This window comes from Carlito syrichta, unplaced genomic scaffold, assembly GCF_000164805.1.
Source record: "Carlito syrichta isolate Samal-C Ts95f unplaced genomic scaffold, Tarsius_syrichta-2.0.1 Scaffold305657, whole genome shotgun sequence".
NCBI classification, from domain to species: domain Eukaryota; kingdom Metazoa; phylum Chordata; class Mammalia; order Primates; family Tarsiidae; genus Carlito; species Carlito syrichta.
The window spans coordinates 56,282-82,911 of record NW_007249753.1 but is presented as its reverse complement, the minus strand read 5'-3'; the positions used below and the strand labels follow the sequence as shown (position 1 = coordinate 82,911).

The window sequence follows — 26,630 nt, the reverse complement described above, 5'->3', positions numbered from 1 at the left end:
ACATTATGTAAATTAACTCATTTACTCCTTACAAGGATGTTTGAGGTAGGTACTATTATTATCCTCATTTTTCTGGTGAGGACATTGAGACCAGTAAGATTCAGTGACTTGCCCAAGGTGATGCAGCTCATGAGGGCAGAGCCTTTTGCTTCCAGAGTCATGCTACTAACCCCTTCACCATTCAGTCCCTACTGTAGCCAGAAGCCCTGAGGCCAGGCTCTGAGGCAGGAAGGGAAAGAAAAAGACTAGAGGGAGCTGAAGAGGCTCAGAGGGAGTTCTTGCAGGAAGACTAAGCTCTGGGAAGTGATTGGTACATGAGTGTGTGTGTGTGTGTGTGTGTGTGTGTATTGGAGGTACAGGTATGGAAACACCAAACACCTGGTGCATGGGGTGGAAACTCAAAACAGAATTTTTCCAGCCTGACTCTGCAGGCGCCTGCCCCTTCTGTCTGGATGGCAGTGGCTGGAAGGAGCTGGGTTAGGCCTAGGGTATGCTGCAACCTGCCTCTCCCTGTCCTATTTCCCACCATAATTTTGGAAACACTCAGAGATTCTAGGAGGTGGCTGAGAAGGAGAGTACAGGGTCAGGCCTTGTTGTTCCTTGGGTCTTGGCTGGATGTGTAGCTGCCCTTCCTGGGAAGGAGCAGAGAGGCCAGGAGGGGAGCTGGTGGAAAATAGAAGCTTCACCAGAGGAAGGTTTAAATTCTCACTGTGAAAGGGGATACCTCAGGGGCACGTTGATGGAGTGGGTATTTTATGTGCAGGGACAGCTGGGACCCCAACAGTGCGTTGCCTCAGAGACCCAGCCCAGGCGTGCCTGTTCCTCTGGTCACTACTGCGACAAGGTACACAAACAACAGACCTTGGGCACCAGGCACCCCCGCAGCGGACAGGAGCCTGCCCTCTCTGGCAACCAGTCTGTTGACATAAACACGGGGTGTCCAGGGCTTTGCACAGCATTGGCTGGCAAAGCGGGGTGGGGGACAAGGGTCTCCCAGAGTCCGCGGCTGGGGTTGGAGAAGGCACCAGAATCATGGGGCAGGTCAGGGTTTTCGGTCTTCTTCTGTACAGGGCACAATGCTTGCCTTGCCATGCAGGACACACTACCCTGGGCAAAATGGTGACACCCAGCACTTCAGTCCTTGTCACCGTGGTCCTCCGTTCCAGCGCCACTCCTGGCACTGCCCGGCTCCTGCGGCACCGCCCGGCGCTCCCGGCTGGCACTTTCAGTCTTTGAGGAAAGTGATCTGATAAGAATCATGCACATTGGGCGACCAATACTATTCCTCTTTGAAGGGGTGCTTGTAAGGCCAAAGAACCTGTTGGGAGGGAGTGATAAAACAATTAACTTTTGAGAGGGAAGTTCAGCCCTTAAGATGAATGTGTTGGAGTAGGTGCAGGTGGAAGAGCTAGGGAAATTTTCCAGAACTCTGCTGAGTGGATAATTTGTGTGGACTGGGGGACTTTGGAGAGGGACAGAGGAGGCCCTGGATGGACAAGAGTAAGGCCCCCATGTGGCCAGGCTGGCTTGTGGACCTGAGTATATGGAAAGTCCTGGAAAGCTGGAGGGGAGAAGGAGTCTGGGGGGCAGGGATGTGTTTTAGTGAGCTCTACCTGAGGATAAAAGAGGAAGGTTGTGATCTGAGGGAGTTCCCACAAAGCCGGGCCTTGGATTGAGCAACCTGTGAGTTGCTGATGAGGATCAGCAGGAACAAAAGGGTCTTGTGTGTGTTTTCTGGAACTGTAAGAAAGGGGAACTCCGGAAAGACTCCGAACCTGGCTTGGGGTACAGAGGGACCTCAAGAGATAGAGTGAACAGAGGAAGAAAAGAGACTTTGGAGCCCTGGCCTGGGCCTGACAACATTCAAGGAACCTCTAGCTTCCCCTACACATCAGCCCTACCTGCCTGCAGGTGGCAGCGGCCAGAGATGTGCAGAAAAACACCTCCTGCCCTCTGCCCTCTTCCCAGCCCAGCCCAGTCGACACATCTGTCCACTGGGCATCCTCCTACTAGTCTGCCATCTCACCTTGCCCTTCTGCAGAAATTGGCAAAGTGAGGCAGTATGAAGGTTTAGGGGAGGAAAAGAGGGACTAGGATACAATGGAATGAGATATACCACCTCCTGGGTTTATTCTACCTAGTGTCTCTCTAGCCAACCTCTCCAGCCACTGGTGGGAGATGGGCACAGCCCTGCAAAGGGATCTTCTATCTCCATATCCCCTGAGCAAATCATATTCAGACACTGGACACCCACTCAGTGGCAAATAGGAAAATACTGCCTCAGGATAAAGACACACACATGCATGATTTGGATGGTGAAATCCTGGGATACACCTGGCAAAGGCAGGCAGCAGCTCCAACTCTGTTTTGGCACAACTATGGGTAGTAAGAGGAGAGAGGCTGAAGGCAGGGTATGTTCCAGGCTGGGGTCAGAACTGGAAAGTGGAGTATGGGAAAGACAAAAGGTCCAGTCAGGTTGGGAGTCTGTGAGATTAAAGACTTTCCCTGCCCAGGAACTAAAGGGGGATTTTAAGGACAACTTCAGAGTCAGAGGATAAGCGTTTGGGGTTGGGATCCTGCCCTGTCTGCAGAAGGCCAAAAAGCCCTTTAGTTTGGCTCATGCTATATCAGACATGCCACACCAGGACACTGTTGGGACACTGCTCATATTAAGCTTTCTTCCGTGGCCAAGTCCAAAGCTAGAAGCATCTAGACTCCTGGGTTAGTGGCTTTAGCTTGCCCTGGGGAAGTCAAAGTCATACCATAGGCTTGGTATATCTTGGAGATTTTGTTGAATTTCTAGAATTAACTGGTAACATGAGTAAAATTGGTAGCAAGTATTATAATGCCTATATGAGGTGATGATACTGATAATGGCAAATATTTCTGGGGGCTGACTTGTCCAAGATCATACAGTGATGGTGGAGCTGGGCTCAGAATCCATGCAGTGTGGCTCCCGGGCCCATCCCCTGTCAACTGGTATTTGCTGATAAAAATCAGTTGCACCAGCGAACCTGTTAATACATGACAGAGTCAATATCCAAACCCCAGGTTGTTCTGACTCCAGGGCCAGAACTGCAAACCATTGTACCTGTTGCCCTCATTCCCTGAGACAATCTGACAAGTGCCCCAGGAGGTCACTGGGGCGCACTCTGAGAAACAACGCCCTTCAGCAGTTGTTCTCAGTCTGGCTACACATTAGAACCAGGAGAAGTTTCCAGAGCTATGAAAGTCCTTCCCTTCTTTTTCAGTTGTTCCAGAATAGGGGTGGGGTGGGGGTAGTGGCAGGGTGCTGACCAGCAATTTTTTAAAAAAAAAGTATGACAATGTGTTTGTTTACTCATTCTATAAGTCAGTCAGAGATACAAAGGTGGGTGGGACACTGTGTGTGCCCTCCTGGGGTGCAGGTGACCTGCCTGTTGGGCTGAACATGCCCTTGGTGGAGGAGGAGAGGCTGTAGATTTCTTCTCATAAGATTTGGGTGAACTCTGAAAGGAGCCAGCCCCCTTCTCAAATGATGCTCTCCTGGCTTCTCACTTAAGAGGATACAGTTTGTTTCAGCCCTAAAACTTGGCTCATGAAACCATAGACAGTGAAAGCTAAAAGGGCTCTGAGAAATGATCCTTGCCCAGAGTACTGACATTAGCGAGCAACTGACAAAAACTTTAACATGTATAGATAGTAAAATCAAAAATTGAGATCCATAAGTCTGAGTGGAGCCCAAGGAATAAGCAATTTTTAGAAAAGCTGCAGCTGGCCATGGTTCTCTGTTTTGGTCATGACTGAGGAGGTCCTGGGGAGTTTTGAAAACACTGATGCCCAGATCTCAACCCTGGAGAGTCCGATCAGTATTTTTAAAAGCTCTCCTGTGACTACAAGTCATCTGGGCCTATCAGCTGGTCTGGTTTAGAATTTGGGGAGGCGCCCCCAAGGGCAGTCACCCTTTATCACCATCAGGACTTTGACACAAGAGCACATGAAAATAAGGGGAGAGAAGATACAAAAATTAAAAAGACAATTAGAAGGTTTAGAAAGAGAGAAGTCAGGTAGAAGCCTGGATAAGAAGCTGCTACTGAATTCACCTGTCAGCACCCTTAGCCTTCCATCCCTTTTTTCCCTATGTTTTTAAAAATTAGTTGGTGTAGAAAATTGAAAGTGAAAGAGTACATAAAAACAAAAAAGAAGGTCTATAATCTTACTTGTCAGAGATAATAACATGAGGTCTTAGGATGACATGTATATGGTGCAACCATATTGTATGTCATAACTATGTATTCTATAATAAATCTGATATATAAGTTAAATGAGGTTATATATAATATGGATTATATAACGTTAACATGTGTAATCAGTATCCCTTGTTAATTTATTTCACTGTTTTGCTCTTACATCACTTTTCAAAAAGATTCTATTTTTCAGGTAATTAAAAGTCACAGTACTAAGTCTTTTTGCCAGGTAGGAGGGTATGTGAGTGGGGTGTGTGAGCTGATGTGCCTACCCTTCCGCCTGTGCCATCACACATTCATCTTTGTGCACACACACAGATACAGAAGCTTCTGTTCCCGCTCTGTGTCCTAAGCATCGTACACTCACATGTACACGTCACACCGTACCCTCAAAATTACTAACAGAATTTTATTATTTAAGTCCAAAATAAATTTTCCATTTCTCTAAGCTCTAAGGAAAAACGGCACCAGGAAACTCTAAAAGGTGGCCACTGGGGAGAGCCCCAGCTCCATAGATCTGCTTGTAGACTCTTCCTCCCCACCCTGGTTGTCCCCCCTCCTCTCCTGAGCTCTAAGGCCTCAGTGGATCTTCTCCTCTGTGGGCTGAGGCTGGTGCACTGGACAAAGGCTGTTCCTCCATAGGCGGTAGGTAATGGCAGCAGTCACGGTGAGCCAGGCCAGGTAGGGCAGCAGTAGCAGGGAGGCCAGCTTGTTGATGGGGTGCCAGATCAATGCCGTGGTCACTACCAGCCCGTACAGCAGCAGCAGGTGCAGCAGGGCCTGAGCAGAGGGGTGGGGTGTCAGTGGGCTGCCCCGAGAACCATCCCTTCAGCCCAACAATGAGCTGAGTCCCCTGGGCTCTGCGTACATGGTGGGAGTGCAGAGACGTCTGCCCACCTGCCACCGGCCTGCCCCAATGGATCTGCTGAGTTATCTGCTTGTGAGGCCTGGTGGCTTCACTTCCACTGCCGAGTCCCATGTGCCTTACCAGACCAGGGCTGTGGGCTGTGAAAAACAGAACCAGGACAGTCCAGCTGATGGCGAGCTGTGCAGCATAAAGGCCAAGAGGCAGGGCCAGGGGCCGCCCGAAGCCTCCCCCCAGGTCCTTCCACACCAGGTAGGAGGCATAGCTGTGAAGAGATGGTGGCAGGAGCATTCAGTGGGAGGGTGGTCCATGGCAAAGGGAACATAAGGACTGGTATAAGGACTCTTGTTCACCCTCGTGGGCTAAAATGTGGGCAAGTGGGTCTAGGCATTCTTTGAGGGCCAGGGGAAGACGGTGGGAGGCACTGGGCATGGTGAGGTAGGGGAGGGGTGGGGAGACTTGGAGAGGGTGGAGAAAGGCTGGCTGGCATCCCAGGCAGGCACAGGGGGTTTCTGTGTATGGAGCTCATGTAAGAGGCAAGATGGGGTGCCACCCCTTTAGAGGCCAGTATATGGCAGCAGCTCAAATACAGGGGACTTGTTCCCACCCCAGTGGGTACCAGGGCTGTGTGTGAGAAATGAGTGCTCACCCCATGACAGAGTAGATGGCTGTCCACACAAGCAAAAAGACTTTGTGGGGTGGGCACCAGGAGAGCATCCTTGAGCCCTCACACCAACCAGACATCTGATTGTGAGTGAACAGGCAGACCAGGATGGGCCCCAGGTGGGGAAGAACCACAAAGATGGCTCCCTGAAGCCGCATTCGCCTTGAGAAGGTAAAATCTGGGGAGGCAGAGAACATGCGAATGATGAGCCTTCCCCTCAGTCCTCTCCCTGTGTCTCCACCTCCTACCTGATGCTGTTCCCTGGCCTGAGACCCTCAGAGAGGGTCTAGTCACAGAGGTCCAACCCCTTTCTGGGCCCCGTCCCAGTCCAGCTCCTCTGGGCCATCTCCAACCCAGCCCCGACCACCTTGCCCATTTTCTGGCTTCTATGGTCTTATCTTTGCAACACCACTCATCTGTCATTTGGAGGACACCGTCCAGCACTGGTAACTGCTTCTGAGTGAAAGGCCTCCCTCCCCCTGGAGATCAGGTCCAGGTGTGACCATCCTCTCCACCTTCCACAGTGGGTAGCACTTGGCCAGGTACCCAGCTGGCCCTCACTGAGAACTATGTCTTACCTAAGCTGACAGTAACCAACCTGGAAGGACGGCGTTCTGCAGGCTGGAGCCAGAGTCCTGGGATTCTTTTCCATCGCTAGTGGGCCAATCCATTTGCCTAGGCTTATCTTGTGATACCAGACTGTCACACTCAAGGGGCCCACCCAGGTTGATCTCCAGCCCAAACTCTCACTCTGCCTACTGACACTATGGATTCCTTTTTCAGAGACTTTAGCTCTCTCCTACCCTTGCAGCCCTAGGGGATGAGGCTCCTCCCCTTCCTCCATTTCCAGAGGGTCGAGCTGTAAACACAAGTGCCCAGATTTCTGGAGTCCTTACATCTCAAGGAAACAACTGTCTGGTCTTTGATTAAAAAGCTGCCATGCTCATTTGCATGTTGCTTTGCATGTCATTTGCATGTAGGACCACGTACAGACCCTCTTCCAACTGAGGTTCCCACTCAATACAATTCTTATTTTGCTCATGATCTTTCAGTCTCCTCCCCATGATGGATGGGATTTGAGAGAAAAAAAATTGGATTATTTTCAGTGTTCTAGACTGACTGCTTGATCCATCCTTTTCTGTCAAGGTCAGGGACACTTGTCCTGGAGGCTCCTGGGACAGGGCTGGCCAGCATTCTGCCTGTGTACCTTTCCATGTGCTCACCTTTTGCCTACCTGCCTATCTCTTTTTTTCTGTTTCTGTTTCTGTTGGAGGCCCCCCTCTCCACCCCTCCCAACCCCACCCTTTTATCCCCTGTCACCCATCACTCCCAGTGCCTTCTTGTTCCCAGGCCTCAAACTCCCCTTTCTTTAGACAGCACACCTCCAGGGCAGGATGCATGATAATATATGATGTGTGGAAGGCAGAGAAGGGTGGGTGTTGGGGAGAAAGAAGGAGCAGGGCTCCCAGCTCATCCAGCTTTCTCAGATGACAAGAGTGGTGGCACTGACTGGAGCGTCCAAGTTGCTGCTTGTGTGGCCCCAAAGAGTTCCTCTCAGCAGGGGCCCACCTGGTCTGTCAGACCCTTGGTTGTCCCTGGCCCCTTCGTGGTACCCCTTGGTGGAATGTTTGAGGATTTGTGGTAATGATTTGGCACTGTGAGACCCAGACCTCCTGTGACAGCTCAGCCCCAGGCTACAACTCTTTTGAAGCCTGTGGTCTCCTCATCCCGTGAACAGCTCTGTGTCCATGGCAATGGTAGGGGCCCTGCAATTTCTCCAGAGCTTTCCTGTAATTGGGATTGTCCCCAAGTGTGGCAAGCACCAGCTTTGGAAATGAGTTCATGATCCATGTACACAGCCCCTGGTTAGAACCTCCTGGCTGGCATGACCCTTCCTGGCTTGGAACTGTAGTTTGACAGGTCTTTCACACAGCCTTAGGGCGTTATGACTCAGAGGAGAAGGCAGTCCACATGGGAAGGTGGGTGGGGAGTCAGGCAGGAGTGGCCTGGTGCTTCCCGGCAGAAAGTCCTCCCTCTCAGCTGTCCTAGCAAGGAGTAGGGGAGGATATCCCTGTCTGTTGGCAAAGTCCAGCCTCCTGTGTGACTCAGAGGTTTGTAGAACAAAGGTAAACACCCTACCCTTCATTTCCTATCAAAGTTCCGAGCACTCCTTCCTGGTTTATCCTTTAGGGATGAAGTCTCCTTCCCAGGTTGCCTCCTCTCCCCACTTTGCCACCCGCCTCTCTGCATTTTGGGTAGCTGGGCTCCTCCGGAAGATTTGTCTCACCCTCTCATCTTCAGGGAAGGAAGCAGAGAGGAGGGGGTTGCAGTCAGAGACCAGAGGCCAAAGAATTATTAACTGAGATGAAAACAGAGAAAGTTACTTATTTTCTATGGGAGATGATAACGGCTATGGGGTGCCGTGGGAGTTCACCTTGGCTCCTCAACTGCCGGGGGCTGGATCATGGTGATTATAGTTACCATCTATAGAGTATCTATATACCATCTATATCTGTGGTTGGCATTTTACATTTGTTAGCTCAGTAATGACAATTATTATCTCACGCAAGGTGGAATTTTTGTCTGCACTTGACAGACAAGGGAATCGAGGCTCAGAGGGGTTAACTAACTTGCCCAAGATTACATAGCCAACACATGCCTGGGTTCAGTGTTGGCTGCCTGGTTCCAGGAGGCATCCTCTATTGAACACCTACCATCTATCAGGCTGTACAGGAGCCGAGGAGGCAGCAGGGAGCAGACGGGAAGAAATCCTCTCCACAGGGAGCTTTCATCCTGGAGGTGCCATCTTTCCTAGGCAGAGTTTCTAAGGACTCGGGATGGCAAATGGCCCTCTAGGTCAACGCTCCCCCAAGGGGCAGTGTCCCTGCCAACTCTGAGTGTGTGTGTGTGTGTGTGTGTGTGTGTGTGTGTATGTGTTGTGGTGGGGGAGGGAACTGGAAATGGCACTGTGCAGGGAGCAGAGATAGTACATCCCAAGGCCACCAGCAACTTGTGGGTCGTTAACCCTCTCAGGCCCTCCACTGTCTTCTCTGTGCAGGAAGTTAGGTGGAACTAGGGTCTAAGCTTCCTAGGCTGACAGCGTTGGTATCACCTGGGAGCTTCTTAGAGCTGCAGAATATCAGGCCCCTTCTAGACCTACAGAATCAGAACCTGCATTTACCAAGATTGCCCAGGTGATTCTTGTGCACGTTATAGGTTAAGAAGCTCAGATTAATGGTCCCGCATCCTCTGTCTGCTGTTTTAACAGCCCCTGGCTGGTGACAACCACTCGCCAGCAGAGGGCGCTACAGGGAGGGACGGCAAGGTACAACACCTGCACCTGGATTGCTTCCCTCCCTCTCTCCTCCCATCCAGACATAGGCTAATTCGCTGACTTCTGGGATCCTCAGCTACTCCCTTGCCTGTGCTGGACTTGGCCAATAGACTGGGACACTCTCCCTGCCCCAGGGGTGGCTGGGAGGCAGTGCTCTGCCGGGAAGTGCCAGGCCACTCCCGCGTGAAATCCCCGCCCACCTGCACTTGTCTGCTGGCCTGGCGACTGGGTCTGGCTGACCTGTTTCTCAGAGAAGGAACAGGACAAGTCAGCAAATTCTGAGAGCATCTAGACAGTAAGGTGAGCACCTTGAGGTAGCTGGAGGGGAGGGTGGGCATTGTGATGGGTTACCTGGGGATCAGGGGAGGAGCCAGGCCAGCTCAGCCTAGTTGCCAGATGGTGGGGACCCTCTGCTGGAAGAGGAGAGGAAAATGGGACTTGGCCAATGGGTATGAGAACCAAGGACATGATTCTATATCCTGTGGAAATGTATACTGTGCTAACGAGTGCTGTCCATGACTCACGTTTGGACCAGCCATTCCAGTACTGTACTTTTTAACGTTCTACAATAACGAGATCTATCTGGTGTTGGGGAGGCACAGGAAGAACCAGTAGGGTGGAGAAAACGTTGAGAGTGTTCTTAAAGGGCATGAGGAGAACTTTGCAGCAAGAGTTTGGATCTTTGTGCTGGAGGAAACGACTGCCTGGGGACAGGTTAGAGCAGCATTCTAAAAGGTTTTCTTCACTAGGGAGAACAGCTACCCAGGATGAGCTGGAGTCTGGGGCAAGACAAACAGGAGGAGTGGGTAATGAGGAGGAGTCCAGGCATGGGCTTGGGAGGCTCCGATCCACACTTGAATGGCTGCAGTGCAAGGGGAGGGGACCCCTTCCCCTCCTGGGGCTGGGGGAGAGAGTGAGGGCCAGAGCAGCCTGGGAGACCAGGGGCTGAGCTAGGAGGCGGGGGAGTTAACCTGCTTCAGATAAAGGAATGGGCTCCCAGTGGAGCTCTGAGAGTGCTCCAGGTTGGGAGGCTGGGCAAGGGGACTCCGCTACACCCAATGGGGTGGAGGGGATTTGGACTCTGGTCTTTGGTGGCCCCAGGGAGGTTGTTACGGTGTCAACAGAGCAGGGTCCCTCCTTTCTTCACTTTAGCTGTTGCCTCCCTGCCACTTGTGCCGTAGTGGGTGGGGAGCTTTGGGGGTGTCGTAACTGTGGAACCGAGGATGTGCCTTTAGTTCCTTTTATTTATTTTTACTTTATTTTTGCTTCTTTTCCTTCCAACTTCATTTCTTCTAGAGGAGGAAAGGAAGATACCTGGGAAAAAAGGGGTAGGGAGAAAGAAAGTCCTCATCATCCCTGCTCATCCTGCCTTTCTGCCTTCAGTCATAGTTTAATAATCCCCCATCCTTCTCACTGTGGGGAGAAAACTCGGCATCCTTATCTGTGAAACGGAGGGAAAAATAACACCTAGCTTATAAGTCTGCTGTGGCGATCCAGTGAGATAAGTCTTGCCAAGTGCTTTAACACACCGGTCCAGAGTAAACTCTGTAAATGTTAGCTATTGTTATGACAGTGGAAGAACCAAAAGGAATGGATGGGATGGGAGGACTAGCTTGTGCTCCCACCCCCTTCCCACCAGATTTGGAACACTGCCAACTCACCTGACTCACCTGTGTGCCCTGTGAAGTCTGGTGCATTGTCTACAGGGTTGAGTTTAAGGTACAGGGAATAATGCCAAGCCTCCCCTTCCTGTCCCCATTCTTGTTGAGGACACTGGGAGACAGGTCTTTCCCCAGGCTTCAATCCTGAGGATACTGAGAGTTAGGAAAGGGGCTTAGTTTTCATGAGTCCTGTATATGGAAGGAAGAAAGTGGGCAAAGCCTCAGCTCCAGGTGGGTGGTGCCAGTGAAGGGTGTGGTGGGCAGGACTGGATGCCAGAAGCTTCTCCAGCGCAGCTCCTAGGGAATCAGCCAGAAGGGCCTTGGAGGACTTTGGAGGAGAACACAGTGCCTCAAATTCCATTCCCTCAGAAGCTCCTTGGGGGCAGAATAAGATGTCATCTTTAGCAGAACTGAACTTCCCACAGTGCCTGATATACAGCTGGCACTCAGGAAATGTTCATCTGAGTGGGAAAACCACACGTGACAGTGTATAATCAAGAGTTAATCAGGATGGTGGCGTGGCTGTGGGGAGAGACTTCAAACAATGGCGAGACCTGCAAGGCCAGGGGAGCCACTATGGAACAGGAGGGGTCCAGGTGGGGACAGCAGGTGAGCAGAGAGACGAAAGACAGTATGAGCAGAGGCCAGAGGCTAACATTAACTAGGATGGGGAGCCGGGCTGAGCAGAGTGTAGGGGGTGCTTGAAATCATAGGGGCTGGAAGAGGAAAGCAGGAGGGGTGGAGGTGATTCTGGAGGGCCTTAGGGAGAGCTTCTAGAGAGTCTTGGTCTGTGACCTCGGGTAGCCAGGTGTGCAGGAAGTTAGCGTATATTTTTGCCCTGTCTCATTCCAGCTTCACTGTAGGCCTCTGTTTTTGCCTCTTTCATCTCTCCCTCCCTCCCTTCTCTCCCTACCTCCTTTCTTTCTTTTCTTTCCTCCCTTCCTCCTTCCCTCCTGTCCTTTCTTTGCTTCCACTTTTAAGTTTTGTTACTCTTATTGTATTTTGCATGTCCCTGTGAACTACTTTCAGACCTTTCTGGCAGAAGGAGGGGCATAGCAAACACATTTGGACAGTGCTTTATCATCTGCAAATTATTTTCACATGATCTCACGCTGTTCTCACCATAACCCAAGAGGCAGTTGTCCCCCATTTTTACCAGCTTTTAAAAAGAATTACAAAGTTTATACAAAATACATGCTTGATGTAAAAAATTCAAAAAGTACAGACAAAAGGGCTTAGGAAAATTCAAAGTCCTTGTTCACACCTTCCACTTTCTCAATGTGTCATGTCCTTTAGTTGTGAACCATTGGAACAGATGGAGGGTGTATCCTTCTAGATCCACACGGTCCAAGACAAGGCTCACCAGTGACTACTGTGCACCTGAAATACAGCAAGCCCCAAGTGCAATGTGTTATATTGTAAAATACACATGGATTTTTACAACTTGGTATGAAAAAAGTAAAATATCTCATAATAATTTTATACTGATTACCTGTCAAAATGATACCATTTTAAATATATTTGGCCAAAGGAAATATATTATTAATTTATCCTGTTTCTTCTTTTTAATGTGACCACCAGGAAGTTTAAAATTTAATATGTGGCTTTATATTTCTGTTGCTGTCCACTGCTCCAGACCTTTATACATTTACATACATGCACCCATGATTATGTAGCTATACTTACACATAGTTTTGTATTACACCTTAATGAGATCAGAAGATGTTTATCTCTCTGTGAATTGCTTTTTCCACTTGCAGGTTTTTCTCTACCGTCACTTGTAGATCAAGGTAGATATTTTGATGGAAGAGGAAACTGAGGTACATTAAGCTATATGACAAGCTTCCCCATCCACAGTGACTTTGGCATCATTTGAATTATGTCCTCTAATTCCAAATGCAAGCTCTTTTTTTGCTTCAGAGGAGTTTGACTTGATGTACTAGGTTATGGGGAACCATGGTGGGTTCTTGAGTAAGAGAGAGAAGTGAATTTCTGTTAAAGCAATTGATGCCGCTGGGGTATGTAGGGTGCGCTGGAATGAAGACAACGTGTACCCTCATTGCAGCCACATGAAAGCCAAGTCTTGATGTCCACAACTTAAGAGGGCTTAACCTGGTACTCACCCCTACTTCCCCCCCCAGGCCCTTGGCTTTGGCTGGCACCAGGGAGAAGGAGAGCCAGCAGCACTGAGTGACCAGGCGGATGTTCCCCCAGGAGAGTTCCTTCCAATCCTCCCAGTTCCTACTGCTGGTAGGGCTCCCAGTGGCAAGTGTGCTCCTTCTGGCCCAGTGCCTCCGATGGCACTGTCCTAGAAGGCTGCTGGGGGCCTGCTGGAAGCCGAATGGCCAAGAGGACCCAGTACCCCAGCCTACACCCCTACCAGAAAATGAGGCCCCAAGGCAATACCTACCAGCCACACTGACGGAGATGGCTGCCTTCTACCAGGAACTGCACACACCCACTCAAGGCCAGACTGTCATCCGCCAGCTGATGAACAAACTACTGGTGTTTTCAGCTCGAGAGGTGGATCACCGTGGTGGTTGCCTGATGCTCCAGAATACAGGCATCTCCTTGCTCATCCCGCCAGGTAACAGCTCCTGGATTCCCTCTCACATCCAGTTGTTCAGACGGCACGCTAGGCACCATTTCTGAGGGAGCAGCATTCACAGACACCTTCATAATCCTGAAAATGGATTAGATTTTTAGCCAAGATCTGTTGACTCCAAGGACGAACATATGCCAGATCTTTTAGGACAACTTCCTGGCAGGTGGAAGTCAAGTGCCTTGTTCTAAAGAAGCAGTATGCTGTGACAACTTTCCAGGAAAGGGAAAGGAGGGCACTATTTACAAATTACCACAAGGTACGGGTTAGCAGCAACCCTGCAAGAGAGGGAAGTGACTTGCTTGATCACACTATAAGTCAGCTCATAGGCATCTTGCTCTTGTTCCTTCCTGCCTCTTGGGTGCCCACCCACCACCTCTCCCACTCTGGCCTGGTGTCTTTCAGGGGCAGGGGTATGACTGCCTGCTAGGCCCATCACAGCTCTCACTCTCCCCAGGTGCTGTGGCCGTGGGCCGCCAGGAGCGGATGTCTCTGATCCTTGTGTGGGACCTGTCGGATGCCCCATCACTGTCCCAAGCCCAGGGTCTGGTCAGCCCTGTGGTGGCATGTGGCCCCCATGGGGCTACCTTTCTAAAGCCTTGCACCCTCACATTCAAACACTGTGCCCAGCAGCCCAGCCATGCCCGCACCTACAGCAGCAACACCACCCTGCTGGATGCCAAGGCCTGGAGGCCCCTGGGGCGGCCAGGGGCCCACACCTCCCGGGACGAGGTTCGCATCCACCTCTCTCACTTCAGGTAGGCATGTGGCTCTCCCTGCCCCTGGCTTTCTAGGACTGTCTTTCCTGGCCCATTTCTGTGTCTCCCTTACCTCCTTCTCTCTGTATAGAACTCCTCCTGTCTGAGATGGTCTTCAAATCCCTTATACCCCGTGTACCGTGTCCCCCTCTGGCCCCTCCATCCTAATGTTTATAGCAGATTGTCTCATTCTAGCCCCATTAAAGACATCCCACTGCTGTCTTTCTGCCTCTCTGGAAGTGGCTGACTTAACCCCACCCATCTGTCTAGGGAGGATCTCCTGTTCCTTTTCCACTTTGTCTCTCTAAAATTATCTGTATACCCTGTGCCTCTGTTCAGGACTGTCCCCAAACTGTTCAGGGGAATTTTTCCCCTCCAGTTCTGTAAGACTCTGTTCCATCTCTGTCTTCTATATCTGTCTTTCTAGAGTCTTAGGTCTTCTGCCTGCCAGTCCCCTTGGCACCCACTGACCAGAGCAGTGCCCTTCCAAGCATGACAACCCCGAACCCACCTTCCCTCTCTCTCCTGCTCAGTTTTTCATCCCTCCCCCTTACCAGTTCCTTCCAATACACCCCCCCCCCAGAGTGCTCTCTGAGCCTCCTTGAAGGCCCCAGAGAGGCTCTCACACAGGGGGAGACTGGTGGTGGGTGCACCAGTGTCCCAGCATCCCCTGTGCATGAGTCACTGGCTCCCTCTGCAGCCTTTATACCTGTGTGCTGGAGACACCCACGGGGCGTGGGGCTCGCAAATGGTTGCAGCTGGCTGTATTCTGCTCACCGCTGGCGCCTGGGCAGTCCCACCTGCAGCTGCGTGTCTACTTCCTCAACAACACGCCTTGTGCCCTGCAGTGGGCCCTGACCAATGAGCAGCCCCACAGTGGGCGTCTGCGTGGGCCCTGCCAGCTCTTCGACTTCACTGGGACAAGAGGCGACCAGTGCCTGAAGCTCAAGTACATCTCGGAGGGTGAGGGAGGTGGGGGCCTGGGATTGGGCAATAGAGAGCCCTAGGAGAAGGAGGGGTTCAGGACCTCCCTCTGGACTGGAAATTCAGGAACCTCAAGTCTCTTTCTAAGACCTTTGGGCTGTCAGCAGCCTCAAGAAGAGGCCCTGGCATTAATGCTGTCTCTGGAGTCTCTAGGCCTTATCTACTCTGCTGCTCACTCAGTCCTTGCCAACCACTCCCAGGACAGGATGATGCCAGGTTGGAGGTGGGCAGGAGAGGTGCAGGAGCAGAGGGTATGGGAAAGCTTTTGCTGTCCACCTGGATGGAGCTGGTATTAGGAGGAGGCGTTCCCAGTCTTCTCTGCTTGGGTCCTCTTTCCTTTATGGCATGGGCACTGGACTTGCCCATGGGGTCTGCTCAACTTGTATGGTTCTGACCAGGATACATGTGCAGGGCTGCTTCTGGGGGTGGAGTGGAGGGTGAGATGAGAGGGAGGGGATCTGTGTGCAGAGAGAGTGTGTGGGGTAGACGTAAGGCTACTCTTGGGGTCCCCTGCCCAGGCTCTAGGGATGCCCATCCACTTGAGATGCTCCTGCCTTTGCTCCTTCCTCATACCTCCCTACGACCCCCTTAAACACTCGGGGAAGGCCCCACTCCCTGAGACCCTCTGCTCTTGCCCCTCTCCAGGTTGGGAGAATGTGGATGACAGCAGTTACCAGCTGGTTCCTCATCTCCACATCTGGCATGGAAAGTGCCCCTTCCGCTCCTTCTGCTTCCGGAGAAAAGCAGGTAATCCAGGAGCCCTGACACATCTCCTGCCCTCTGTTTTCCCACCTTCTCCCCTCCCAGTAGCCCTAGGGCCCTGCAGCCCCTCACGTGGCCATACACACAGACCTTCTCTTGAAGGCCAGGGGCCCCACAGTCTTTGCAGCAAGAAAAAAATGAGTGTCTGTCCTCGACTTCTTCAGATTCCCCGAGTCTTACTGTAGCGTCCCTTGACTTCTGCTCTTACCCAGACCTTTTCCTCACTCACCTGCCATGTTCTCGCCTTCTCTTTATAGCCAGTGAGAATGAGGACTGCTCGGCACTAACCAATGAAATCATTGTCACCATGCACACCTTCCAGGATGTGAGTTGGAGCTGAGGGGCAGAGGAAGGGCAGGACCTGGGGGGAGTCCTGGGCAAAGTGGGTGCAGGGTCTGGTGCCCAGTAAGGTATGTCCCTAATCACATAATCAAGTAGGTGAAGATGGCATTTTTCACAAGCAGCCATACCAGCTCTTTGAGGGGCTCAGACCATTGGGCTTCCAAGATCCCTTCCTAACTCTTATCAGTGGATGAATCCAGCAGGAGGTTAAAAGGGCCAAACCCCAGTTCGATCTCTTCTCCTAATTCAGGGAAACTGGGGCATCAAGGAGACAATCTTTCTAGGTTGATTGTCTGTGTCTGAGAGATGATATTTTGTATCTTCATTGTGGGGAGTGGCCAGGAAGAGGGTCTTGAGTAGGTGAAATGGGAGTTGGGTATCTCTCCCCTACTCCCGCTGCACCACGGGAGGATGTGAAGAGATCAGGGTTGAGAGGCTTTGGAGAACCATAGTGACATGTTAGTGGAGGATAAAAAAATGCCCCCAGAGGTTGTCACTTGGGGAGGAGGAACAAGGGAAAGCTGGAAAGGAGGGAAGGGGACACACACACCTGAACTCAGTATCTCTGTTATTGCTGATTGCCTGCTGCCCCGTGACCCAACCCAGGACGTCTCCTGGTGACTTAGGATGCACTCTGTTTGGTCTTCATGTCTCAGCTCCCAAAGAGCTCCGTGGGCAAACTTAAGGCTGGAGATGGGGTTCTGGGGTTAGGGAGGCAGGTGGATGGTGGAGGATGCTGGTGGAGTTGGGGGGTTGTGTCTCCTGGTGAAGTGACTCTGGGTGGCAAGCTGAAGGAAAGACGTGAGGAATGGATGTGGGACCCCAGCTTCTTATTCAGAGGTCTTATGACCCCTAAGTGTGTTCCCTGTTGATTCAGGGCTTGGAGACCAAGTACATGGAAATCCTCAGATTCCAGGCATCAGAGGAGGAATCCTGGGCAGCTCCACCCCCTGTCTCCCAGCCATCCCCATGCAATAGGTGAGGTGGGGGTTGCTTGGGCTGCTGCCTGGGGAATGTTGATATTTTGATCCTTTCCTCCAACAACACCCTTTTTTTCTGCCTCAGGCTTCCCCCAGAGCTCTTTGAGCAGCTGCAGATGTTGTTGGAGCCAAACAGCATCACAGGCAATGACTGGCGCAGGCTGGCCTCCCACCTAGGGCTCTGTGGCATGAAAATTCGGTAAGAAGACAAGGTCTGTGAATGGGAGAGGGGGATGTACAGGGTTGGAGGGGGGTTCTCAGGACAACCTGGGGACCAGACCACAGACAAGGGAGTGACTGAGAAGTCAGAGACTGGCTACTCCCCACCCCTTTCTCCTTAAAAGGGCTTTTTATTTATCACTGTATCCTCTGTGCCTAAAATGATGCCTGGCTCCTGGTAGGTGCTCAATAAATATTTATCAGTGATCAAATAACATGCAAGTCATTGCATACACAGGCCCTGCTGTGCCCTGGAGTAAGATGGCAGATGATAGGATAATGGTGTAAAGCATATAGCTGGGTGCCTGACACATGCTAATTCAATAAGTGTTAGCAGTAATAGTGGCAGTGCAGCCATGATCCCTGTTACAAAACTTCTGAAGAAATCAGTAGGAGAATGATTCTGCACCAGAACCCAGACTATTAAGCGCAGCAGTCAGAGATGATTCCATCTATATGATGGGGCTAGAGCTGGATCCTGAAACAGGGTGGGTTTTAAAATCATTCATTTATTTAAGCATTTATCAAGTACCTACTATGTCCTGGAAACTGTGCTGAGCACTGAGATACAAGGTGAATGAGCCATGGTCCTCATTCCTAGCAAGGGGTTCAGAAGCAAGTGCTCCTGGGCCTTCTTGTCCAGTATCGCATAACACGTTGAAAAGAGAACCAGAAAACAGCAGGAGCAGGAATAATAATGAATTGTGGGAGTCATGACCATCAGTCTGAACTGAGGGGTGCAGAGGGTCTCTTTCACCTGGGAGGTAGGCATTAGAAAGAACTTTGCGGAGGGGATGGAGGAGAGGAGACCAGCCATTCTTTTGGGGGTCAGCCGCAGGGGTGGTTGTGGCTGTGGTGTGTGAAAGTCAGGAAATGGAGAGGCCCGAGGAAGGGGGTTCAGGATGGGAGGAGGGGAGAAAAGGGCAGAAAAGTGGGACAGGGCCAGGTGGTAGGTGAGCCAGAAAGTCAGGACCTGAACCTGGCTAGTAGGCCTAAGAGATATGGAAGGGTTTTGAGCAGGGGAGGATCAAGATAAGAAGCCATGGTTTAGGACAACTGTTGCGTTAGTGACAGGAAGGATGTTGAGGTCTGGGAGAGGGTGGAAGGAGGCAGTGAGGACGCTGGGGTGTGGGGGGTTATTTGAGGTGGGGGAGGAAGAGAAGGCAATTATAGCACATCAGAGCGAAGTCACCTTAGAGGTCCTGTCATTTAAGCCCTCAGCTTCATAAGAGGACACTAAGGCCTAGTGAGTAGGGCCTAGTCAGTGAGCCTGTCAGCCAAAAAAATCTCAGGTTTCAAAGTCCTGGGGCTTCCCACCCCACCTTCCCAGGAAGGCCAGCATAGCAGCACGTGGACAGGAGCAGGAAGTTGGAGGGAAGGGTGGATCTCGCAGCTGTGCAGTGTCAGGGCGCCTGGAGGAGCCCCTCCCTGCTCCCTCCTCTCTGCTTCTTCTCCCTCCCTCCTCCCTGGGGCCAGGTTCTTATCCTGCCAGCGCAGCCCCGCGGCAGCCATCCTGGAGCTGTTTGAGGAGCAGAACGGCAGCCTGCAGGAGCTGCACTACCTCATGACCGTCATGGAGCGGCTGGACTGCGCCTCCGTCATCCAGAACTACCTGGGCAGGACAAACAGCGGCAGCCCAGTCCCCATCCGTGGGAGCGCCTGGGACAACCAGGCCCTGGAGCTGGACGAGAAGCTCTGAGTGCCCTGTGGGCAGGAGGAGGTCGGGGGGCGTGCCCCCGTGCCTCAGATGAACACAGCAGCTGTTCCTGGCGGTGCCCACTGCCCTCCTCTGAACCCTCTCCAGCTTCCCGCCTCAGGACCGCCTTTCGGCCCGTGAACTTTGTCCCACGTGGCAAGTCCTCTCCCGGCCGGCAGGGGGCGCGGGAGCCAAGGAGATGGCCACAGCATGGCCAGCCTGTTGGAAGCTGACCAGTGGATTGTCAGGTTTCCCCGTGGGCACTCCTTAGGGACAGGTCAGGCACAAGTATTCACTGAGCACCTAGTAAGACCCAGCACCGGGCTGCAATCATGGAGAATACGGGAATGTATGAGGTAGGGTCAGGAGCTTTGACAAGCTTGCAGTTCTTTCCAGGTGGCAAGATGCGCTCATAAGAACTGATGGCAAACTGTAAAACAGCATCTGCCCTGTGGTTAGGGGATGCAGGTGTGGTGTAAACTGTCTCTGCTTTAGAGAGAGGAGGAGCTGAATGTGGGCTAGAGCAGTGAGAATGCCTCACAGAGGATGTCGGGTAGAGAGGATTTGGACTTGCAGAGTGGTTCAGAGATCTCTAGGTGGGGGTGTGGGCTGGACGTAAGACAGGAGCCGGGAGTGAGCATGGGAGACCAGCCCCATGGGTGTGAAGTGAGGGTAGGATGAATGTTCAGGGCCAGATCTAGAGATGGAGATGGGCATGCATACCTGGCTGTCATTATCTCTATCACAAGACATTACACCTAAGCAGAAACTTCATGATTCTCACCCAAACCTTTTAGCTCTTCAGCTCCAACTGTGTGAGTTTTAAGTCTCTCTGATTTCATTTTTCTGTCCCTATCTCCTACAGTTGCTCCCTCTTTGACTCTGTCTCGTTCTGTTACTCTCTGTCTTAGCATCTTTTTTGTTTCTACCTAGTCACTGTGCCCTGTCTTTGTGTGTTTTGTTCTCTCTCTGAAACCCTCAGTCATTCCCCTTAGGCAAGTGTCTCTAAACCAATGTTATGTATCAAAGGCTGTTGAAAGAGATCAGACTGCTCTAAGAATGAATCAAGATCCATTTTAGGGTCAGGAAACAAAGGCTAGAGATTAAAGAGCACCCCATTCAATCAACAGATATTTATCCAGCACCTACTATGTGTTAGACACTGTATACAAAATAGATGAGTAGCCTGGGTCCTGAAAAGAGAACAAAGAGTTTGACTCAATTCTAGCAATGCTTTTGTTTGCAAACAGGTGTTGTTAATTTGTTCAAAGGCAGGCAAACAATCTCTGATACCACTGACAATATGCTTCTGTATTTAATTTAAAAATATTAAAGCTTTTTTCTATGATGAATAATAAAATATGAAAGTTGTCTTTCTTTGTTATTAGCTGTATTTTGCTCAGGTGGGTCAATTGAATGATTTTATTTGGCAAACTTGTACCTATGGAGATGGGTTGGGGAGAAGCATGTTGTAGTTTGTGCTTCCAATATGAAAATTGTCTAGGTCTCACGTGGTAAATCAAAGGGGTTCATTTCCCTTTCTGTTGGAAGCAAGACTGCGGAGGCTGACCCTTCTGTCCCTCCCTTGTCTCTTTAGTCCCTCTTGTCCTCTTCCACCCTTCTTATCCATCCTACCTATACTTCCAGGGGCTGCCAGTCGCTTCAGGGTGGTGTCTTGGCCCTTTCTTCTTTTACTTGGCTCAGAATTGGGCCTCAAAGGCCATCTTTTTTCTCCATAGCCCTGGCACTGTTTTCCCATGTTCTCTGATCTCTTCCTCATTCTCCAAACGAGTCAAGGGCATCTTTGTGTCTCTACCCTGGAACAAATCATTTTAAAGATTTCAAATCTTTGGGAGTAGCGATAGAAGCCATGGAGATTCCTGTGATGGGATAGAATGCTTTCTGACCTTTACCCCAATTTCTCAGAATGGTTTCCCAGTGCTGACAAAGGGAGGCTTGGAAATCCTGGGGTAGGTACAGGTTATGTGACTTCTGTAGGGCGAACCTTTCCTTTCTCAAATCAAACCCAATGGGTATGCATTTGTTGACATCTAATGCTGGGAGATGCCATGTCCCAGTGGGCATCAGGAGACTTAGCCCTAACAGGAACAGCTCTCATCTTTCTGGGGGCTAGTCTCTTTAAGGCAGGCTAGTAAGTGTAGGAAAAATGTGGCCTCTGTTTCATCTTACAAAAAATAGGAAGCAAGTTACTAAAAATTTGCAAAACACCTCCAGGATGTTTAAGGTTAGAGTCAGCAGAGCAAAGCAGGCCCTTTGCCATCTTAGTCACTGACCAGTGATGGTAAATGGAACACGAGTTCATCATACAGCCCAGATGCCCAAATGAGGACAAATCCATGGCCTCCATGACCCTCACTCACCCCCTCCCAATCACCTCCTTCAAAGCAGAGGAGATAAAAGTTAGGCACCAAAACCCCTTCGGAGCAGTTATTTTGAGACTGTCTGCATTCCCCTCCTTTGGAGTGTGTACTCTTTTTTCCTCAAGGCAGCTTTCCTCTTGCGACTGCCTGCCCCCACTCCCCTTTCCCTTTAAGTGTGTACTTTTGTCTTAATAAACTTTACTCTGCTTGCCAATCTGGTGATTTGCTCTGGAATTCTTTCCTGCGGCAAAATCAAGAACCCTGTAAGAGTTAAGCTCTCTCTCTCTCTCTCTCTCTCTCTGTTAAAAAGACCTCCTCTCTGGCAACATCTTCACCCTTGGAATGAGGCTACCATATGAGAAACTATCCAGGGGACTTTGATGTTATAGACCTGTGCAGAGGTGGCACACTGGCAACCCAAGGAACATCCACTTGGGAATTTTTTTCTTTTTGTATTGCCTTTAAATAGAACAGTTGATCACTGCTTGTGGTCTTACCTACAGTCTTTTCCCTGATACGTGTACCTGCCCCCAGAACACCAAATTTGTGACTTCTGCTCTCATGCATGTGGTAGAGGTCCATCTCTAAACTTCTTCCTCTTGGGTTTAGAGTCTGGGGAGTGGGGACAGGAGAGATGGGAGGGTAAAGTCAGGCCTGGGTCTGTAGGATTTGAGCTTTCAGTGCTCAGAGGTAATACATGTCCTCAACATCCCTTTTGACTTTTCTTTTTGCTGAGTGGCATGTGTAGTAATGTCCAGATCTGCACTGTTCAACAGAAATATAAGGAAGAGCCCATATATATATTTACATTTTCTAATAGTCATGTAAAAAATTTAAAAAGAAGCAGGTGAGGTCAACTTTAATAATACATTTTGTTTAACCTAACATATCCAGAATATTATTTCCAAAGGTAATCAATATCAAATTAATGGCATATTTTGCGTTTTTTCCACATTGAGTATTTGGAATCTGGTGTATACTTTACAATGACAGCACATCCTAATTTTAATGCTAACTTTTCATTGGAAATATTTGACCTGTATTTAGTTTTCATGAAATTTACAGCTGAAAAAGTACATTTACATACACAAATTAAGCGACTTAAACATTTTCCAAACATGGAATGCAATATCTGTTTTAAAATTTAAGTTAACTGAAATAAAATAAGAATTCAGTTCATCAGTTGCACTAGCCACATTTCAAGTGCTTAGTAGCTATTTGCAGCTAGTGGGTACCATAAATGAACATCATGGGTCTGGATTAAGGATCAGGTGGCTATAACTTTATAGTGTACTCGATCATTCAGTCATTCATTCATTTGCTGTTTCACCAAACAGTTGCTGAATTTCTACTCTGTGCTAAGCCCTGCACAAATTGTTGGTTATAAAAATTTAGTGAAGAGCACTCTTGTTCTGTATGAGCTCCTGGGACAGTGGAAGTCAGGGGGAAAGGACACTTTCCTTCCATTCTTCCTTGTACTTGACTCAAGAAGGAAATGATAGACGAGGTCCAGGCCAATGCTGTCTCTTGTAGGAATGGCTGATTCATGGTCAGGTATTCCTGGCTTACCTAGCACATCAAATGGGTTGTCAGTTGCTGACAACAGAATCCATTATGACTAGCTGAGGTGGATGGGATTTATTAAAGGAAACTGAAGGACCAACAATAATTTGGAGAATTGGGAAATGGATTTGAGGTAAAGTTTCCAGGACAAACAATAATTTGGAGGGCTGGGAAACAAATTTGAGGTTAAGTTTCCAGGAATGATGTCTTAAACTGTGCTGTGTCAGTACTGCAACTGAGCACTAGATATCAGGAACTTGACTTTACTGCAGCCACTCGTACCACCACCACTGATGCCACTTTTGAGTTGGGAACCAAACCTCACCACTGCCTCTGCTGCTGTCTATGCCAGCAAAAATGAAAGCTCCATGCACTGCCTGCTTCTTCCTGCTTCTCTCTTCTGACTTAAACCTCAAGTGGGGGTATCAGCGCTCAGATCACATGCCTGAATCCTAGCTGCAAAGACATGTGGAAACTCTGATTTGAACTCTAACTTCAATACCGGGGAGGTGGGACTGATGACATGAGAATATCCTCAAATATGGAAAAGCTACTCATGAGTTGATGAGACGCCATGAACGTGACAGATGTCCACTCCAGTCAGGGTGTGGTTAATGCTGTGGCTCCAAGTAGCAAAACTCTCTTCTCAAGAAGAGCCATGTTCTCAGCAGATGTGTGTGTGTGATATCACTGACCTTCAGAATCTTCTCAAGTCAAAGCATGTCTGTATACATCCCTCAGGATGGCTATCATGTTGGTATACCCAAATGTGATTCTGTAATCCAGGATTGGACCTTGACACATAATGTAAGAGCTATGGTCTGAATATTTGCATCTCCCCAAAATTCATATGTTGAAATTCTAACTCTCAAGGTGATGGTGGAACCTTTTGGGAGGTGGTTAGGTGATGAGGGCAGAACCTTCATAAATGAGATTAGAATTCTTATGGAAGAGGCCCCAGAGAGCTCCCTCACCCCTTCTACCATCAACATGAAGGTGCCATCTATGTACCAGGAAATGGGCCCCATCAGACATTCTTTATGCCAACACCTTGGTCTTGGACTTCCAGCCTCCTGAACTGTGAAAATTAAATATCTGTTGTTTGTCAGCTACCCAGGCTATGGCACTTTTGTTATAGCAGCCAGAATGGGCTAAGGCAATAAGTATGCAGCAAAAGCTCACCTAGAGTGGTGCATTACTCAATGCCTTCTCCAGTTCCATGTTTCTTTCTGTACTGCAGAGGCTGAAAACTACATTTCCTTGGGAGATGGGGATCTAGATATGTTCAGATTTTGCCAAGCAGCTGAACTCAGGCAGGACCTTGGTTTGGAATTGAATCATGTGGGGAGTTGAGCGGGACAAGAGGCTGGTGCTAATTTTGAGAAGTGGTCCAGGAGCTAGCAGCTATGGTAGTTGCAAGTTCTATGGCATGGTTTGGGGAGTTAATATTGGAAGTTTCAATGATGTGTGAACTATCTAGGCTCCGTAATATATTGTGTGTGCTTAATCAGGCCGGAGAGGGACTATATAGTATAAAACAAAGAACCTTATTCAGTGTCAACAATTCTATCTCTAAGAAGACTGTCTGTTAATCTGTGATCATATACTTCCTACTTTGCTGGTGTTAATGAGTTTATTATCTTATAAAAGGATAGTAAAAAAGATGCTAGTTTTTTGGGTTTTTTTGTCAGAGTCTCACTCTGTCACCTAGGCAGAAGTGCATTGTCATGATCATGGCTCACCATAGCTTCAACTTCCTGGGCTCAGGCCATCTTCCTGCCTCAGCCTCCAGAGTAGCTGGGACAGGTGCATGCCGCCACGTCTGGCTAATTAAAAAATTTTTTTTGCAAAGGTGAAGTCTTGCTATGTCACCCAGACTTGTTTCGAGTTCCCAGGCTCAGGCAATCCTCCTGCCTCAGCCTCCAAAATGCTGGGTTTATAGGAATGAGCCACCACACCTGACTGAGATGTTAGTTTTATTAAAATGTCCCTACTTGGCAAAATGAAAAGAGAGCAATCTTATGTTGATTTTCCCCTCCACAAATTTTAAAAAAAGGGCAAAACAAAATTAGTCTGTGAAGTAAAAAAGCCTGGGAATGCTTTTTTATGAGGCCTGTCATTTTTATTCATCCTTTAAAAAATCTTACATAGTTATGTTTACTCATTTACTTAGCACAGATCTGACTACTTCTGTGCTTAGAAACATGGTAGACCTTCATTTATTTTCTTATCGTTAGGTAATCTTTCTCATGCTGGCTTTAATCCAGCCTATGGTAGTTTCTTGTTGGTAGAGGTGTTATGGCCCCTGACCAACCTAAAGCCAACAGCAATCCTAGCTGGTTAGTGTCATAATGCCATAAAGATATTAGCCCAAGGACAGGACTGTACTTAAATATTAACCATCAACTTTCAGGTTGGAATAGATTTTGTTTTCAAACAAATTAGGGAAGAAAAGGGTGAAGATGAGATTATAGAGAAGTTTCTTAGTTGGGAAAGAATGAAGAGGTCCAACCTCTGATCTAGGAAGGAACTAGCCATCCCGTTGGTGAGAATCTCAGATAAATATAAAGAAAGTGTGTGACAGAGAAGGGACTTGGTGGCATTGGTCATCTTGGAAGTCTCTTAGGGAGGTCCTCATATCTGCCTTGTGGTCGTTGCATACCCACCCTCAGGGTTTCCTCAGTTGGGCTTTTTGTGTTTGGGCTGAGGAGAACATCTGTGGCTAGGTGGCAGAAGTGGACCACTTTTAGTACATGGGATCTGAGCCTTAGGAAGCTTCGAGTTCTGGAGATCGTTCTTCTCTGCATGCTTGTACTGTCATTTCTGCCTATGACTATTCACTACTTTCTGGGCCATGTCAGTCAGATATGACTCAGATATAGACTTTTTTGGGGGCAGATCAGGTGACTCCCTTAATTCAGCCCCAGTCTCTTTCCCTTAATGCACTCTTTTTAATTTACGTGATTTCATCAAAGCAGAAAGTGGTTCCATTCCCTGGAGGTCCAGTCTTGGAAGCCTGGCAATGTGGGATGAGTAAGGACTCTGGAACCTCACAGACTTGAACCTAAAAACCAGTTCCATCACTTTCCACATGGATCTCAGCAAGTTACTTAATGTGTCTCACGTTCTGTCTCCTTGTCTGGATGATGGGATAATACTATGATAATACCATCCTCCTTGAAGGATTATTGTGAGGATTAATGAATATAAAGCACTCAGCCCACGGCCTACATATGGCCTGGCTCAATAATGTTCCACTTTGTAATACCACACAATGACCTCTGGGCCGGACAATTATTGATCTTGGCTGCAGAGCATCTCACCCCTTCTGTAAGGGTGCCATGTCTTCCTTTCTGGAATCATTTTCCCCACTAAGAGTAGTATCAGAGGGAAATAATACCAAGGAAAGATCTATTATTTTCTGCCCTTAATGTAGCTACAGAGTTGGAACATGATCCATGTTTCGATCACTCCAGACACTGAATCCTGAGAGTAGGTTGAGGATGTGCTTTGGACTAAATGTTTGTGTCCCTTCCAAATTAATATGCTAAAATCCTAACCCCCAATATGATGATATTAGGAGGTGGGGCCTC

At 49.2% G+C, this 26,630-nt stretch overlaps 2 protein-coding genes across 2 annotated transcripts; one reads left to right on the top strand and one right to left on the bottom strand.

The window, feature by feature from the left end:
* Positions 1–4,727: 4,727 nt before the first annotated feature.
* On the bottom strand, positions 4,728–6,183 carry TSPO2 (translocator protein 2). Its single transcript, XM_008062113.1, has 4 exons — positions 6,123–6,183; positions 5,741–5,933; positions 5,215–5,356; positions 4,728–5,006 (listed from the first exon to the last, which is right to left on the bottom strand). The coding sequence occupies exons 2-4, from the start codon at positions 5,911–5,913 to the stop codon at positions 4,806–4,808; spliced, it is 516 nt and encodes a 171-aa protein (XP_008060304.1). The 5' UTR covers positions 5,914–5,933; positions 6,123–6,183; the 3' UTR covers positions 4,728–4,805.
* Positions 6,184–12,891: 6,708 nt separating this feature from the next.
* UNC5CL (unc-5 family C-terminal like) lies at positions 12,892–19,096 on the top strand. Its single transcript, XM_008062112.2, has 8 exons — positions 12,892–13,337; positions 13,810–14,110; positions 14,811–15,073; positions 15,740–15,841; positions 16,114–16,181; positions 17,076–17,176; positions 17,264–17,377; positions 18,874–19,096. Exons 1-8 carry the CDS (start codon positions 12,953–12,955, stop codon positions 19,094–19,096), a joined length of 1,557 nt encoding a protein of 518 aa, XP_008060303.1. The 5' UTR covers positions 12,892–12,952.
* The last annotated feature ends 7,534 nt before the right edge of the window (positions 19,097–26,630 follow it).

Coding starts and splice junctions, on each gene's coding strand:
- TSPO2 (XM_008062113.1), bottom strand. CDS start 5,913: ATGCGGCTTCAGGGAGCCATCTTTGTGGTTCTTCCCCACCTGGGGCCC. Junction 5,357..5,740: donor GCCATCTACTCTGTCATGGG/GTGAGCACTCAT, acceptor ATCTCTTCACAG/CTATGCCTCCTACCTGGTGT. Junction 5,007..5,214: donor CAGCCCACAGCCCTGGTCTG/GTAAGGCACATG, acceptor CCCTCTGCTCAG/GCCCTGCTGCACCTGCTGCT.
- UNC5CL (XM_008062112.2), top strand. CDS start 12,953: ATGTTCCCCCAGGAGAGTTCCTTCCAATCCTCCCAGTTCCTACTGCTG. Junction 15,842..16,113: donor CTGCTTCCGGAGAAAAGCAG/GTAATCCAGGAG, acceptor TTCTCTTTATAG/CCAGTGAGAATGAGGACTGC. Junction 17,177..17,263: donor CAGCCATCCCCATGCAATAG/GTGAGGTGGGGG, acceptor TTTCTGCCTCAG/GCTTCCCCCAGAGCTCTTTG.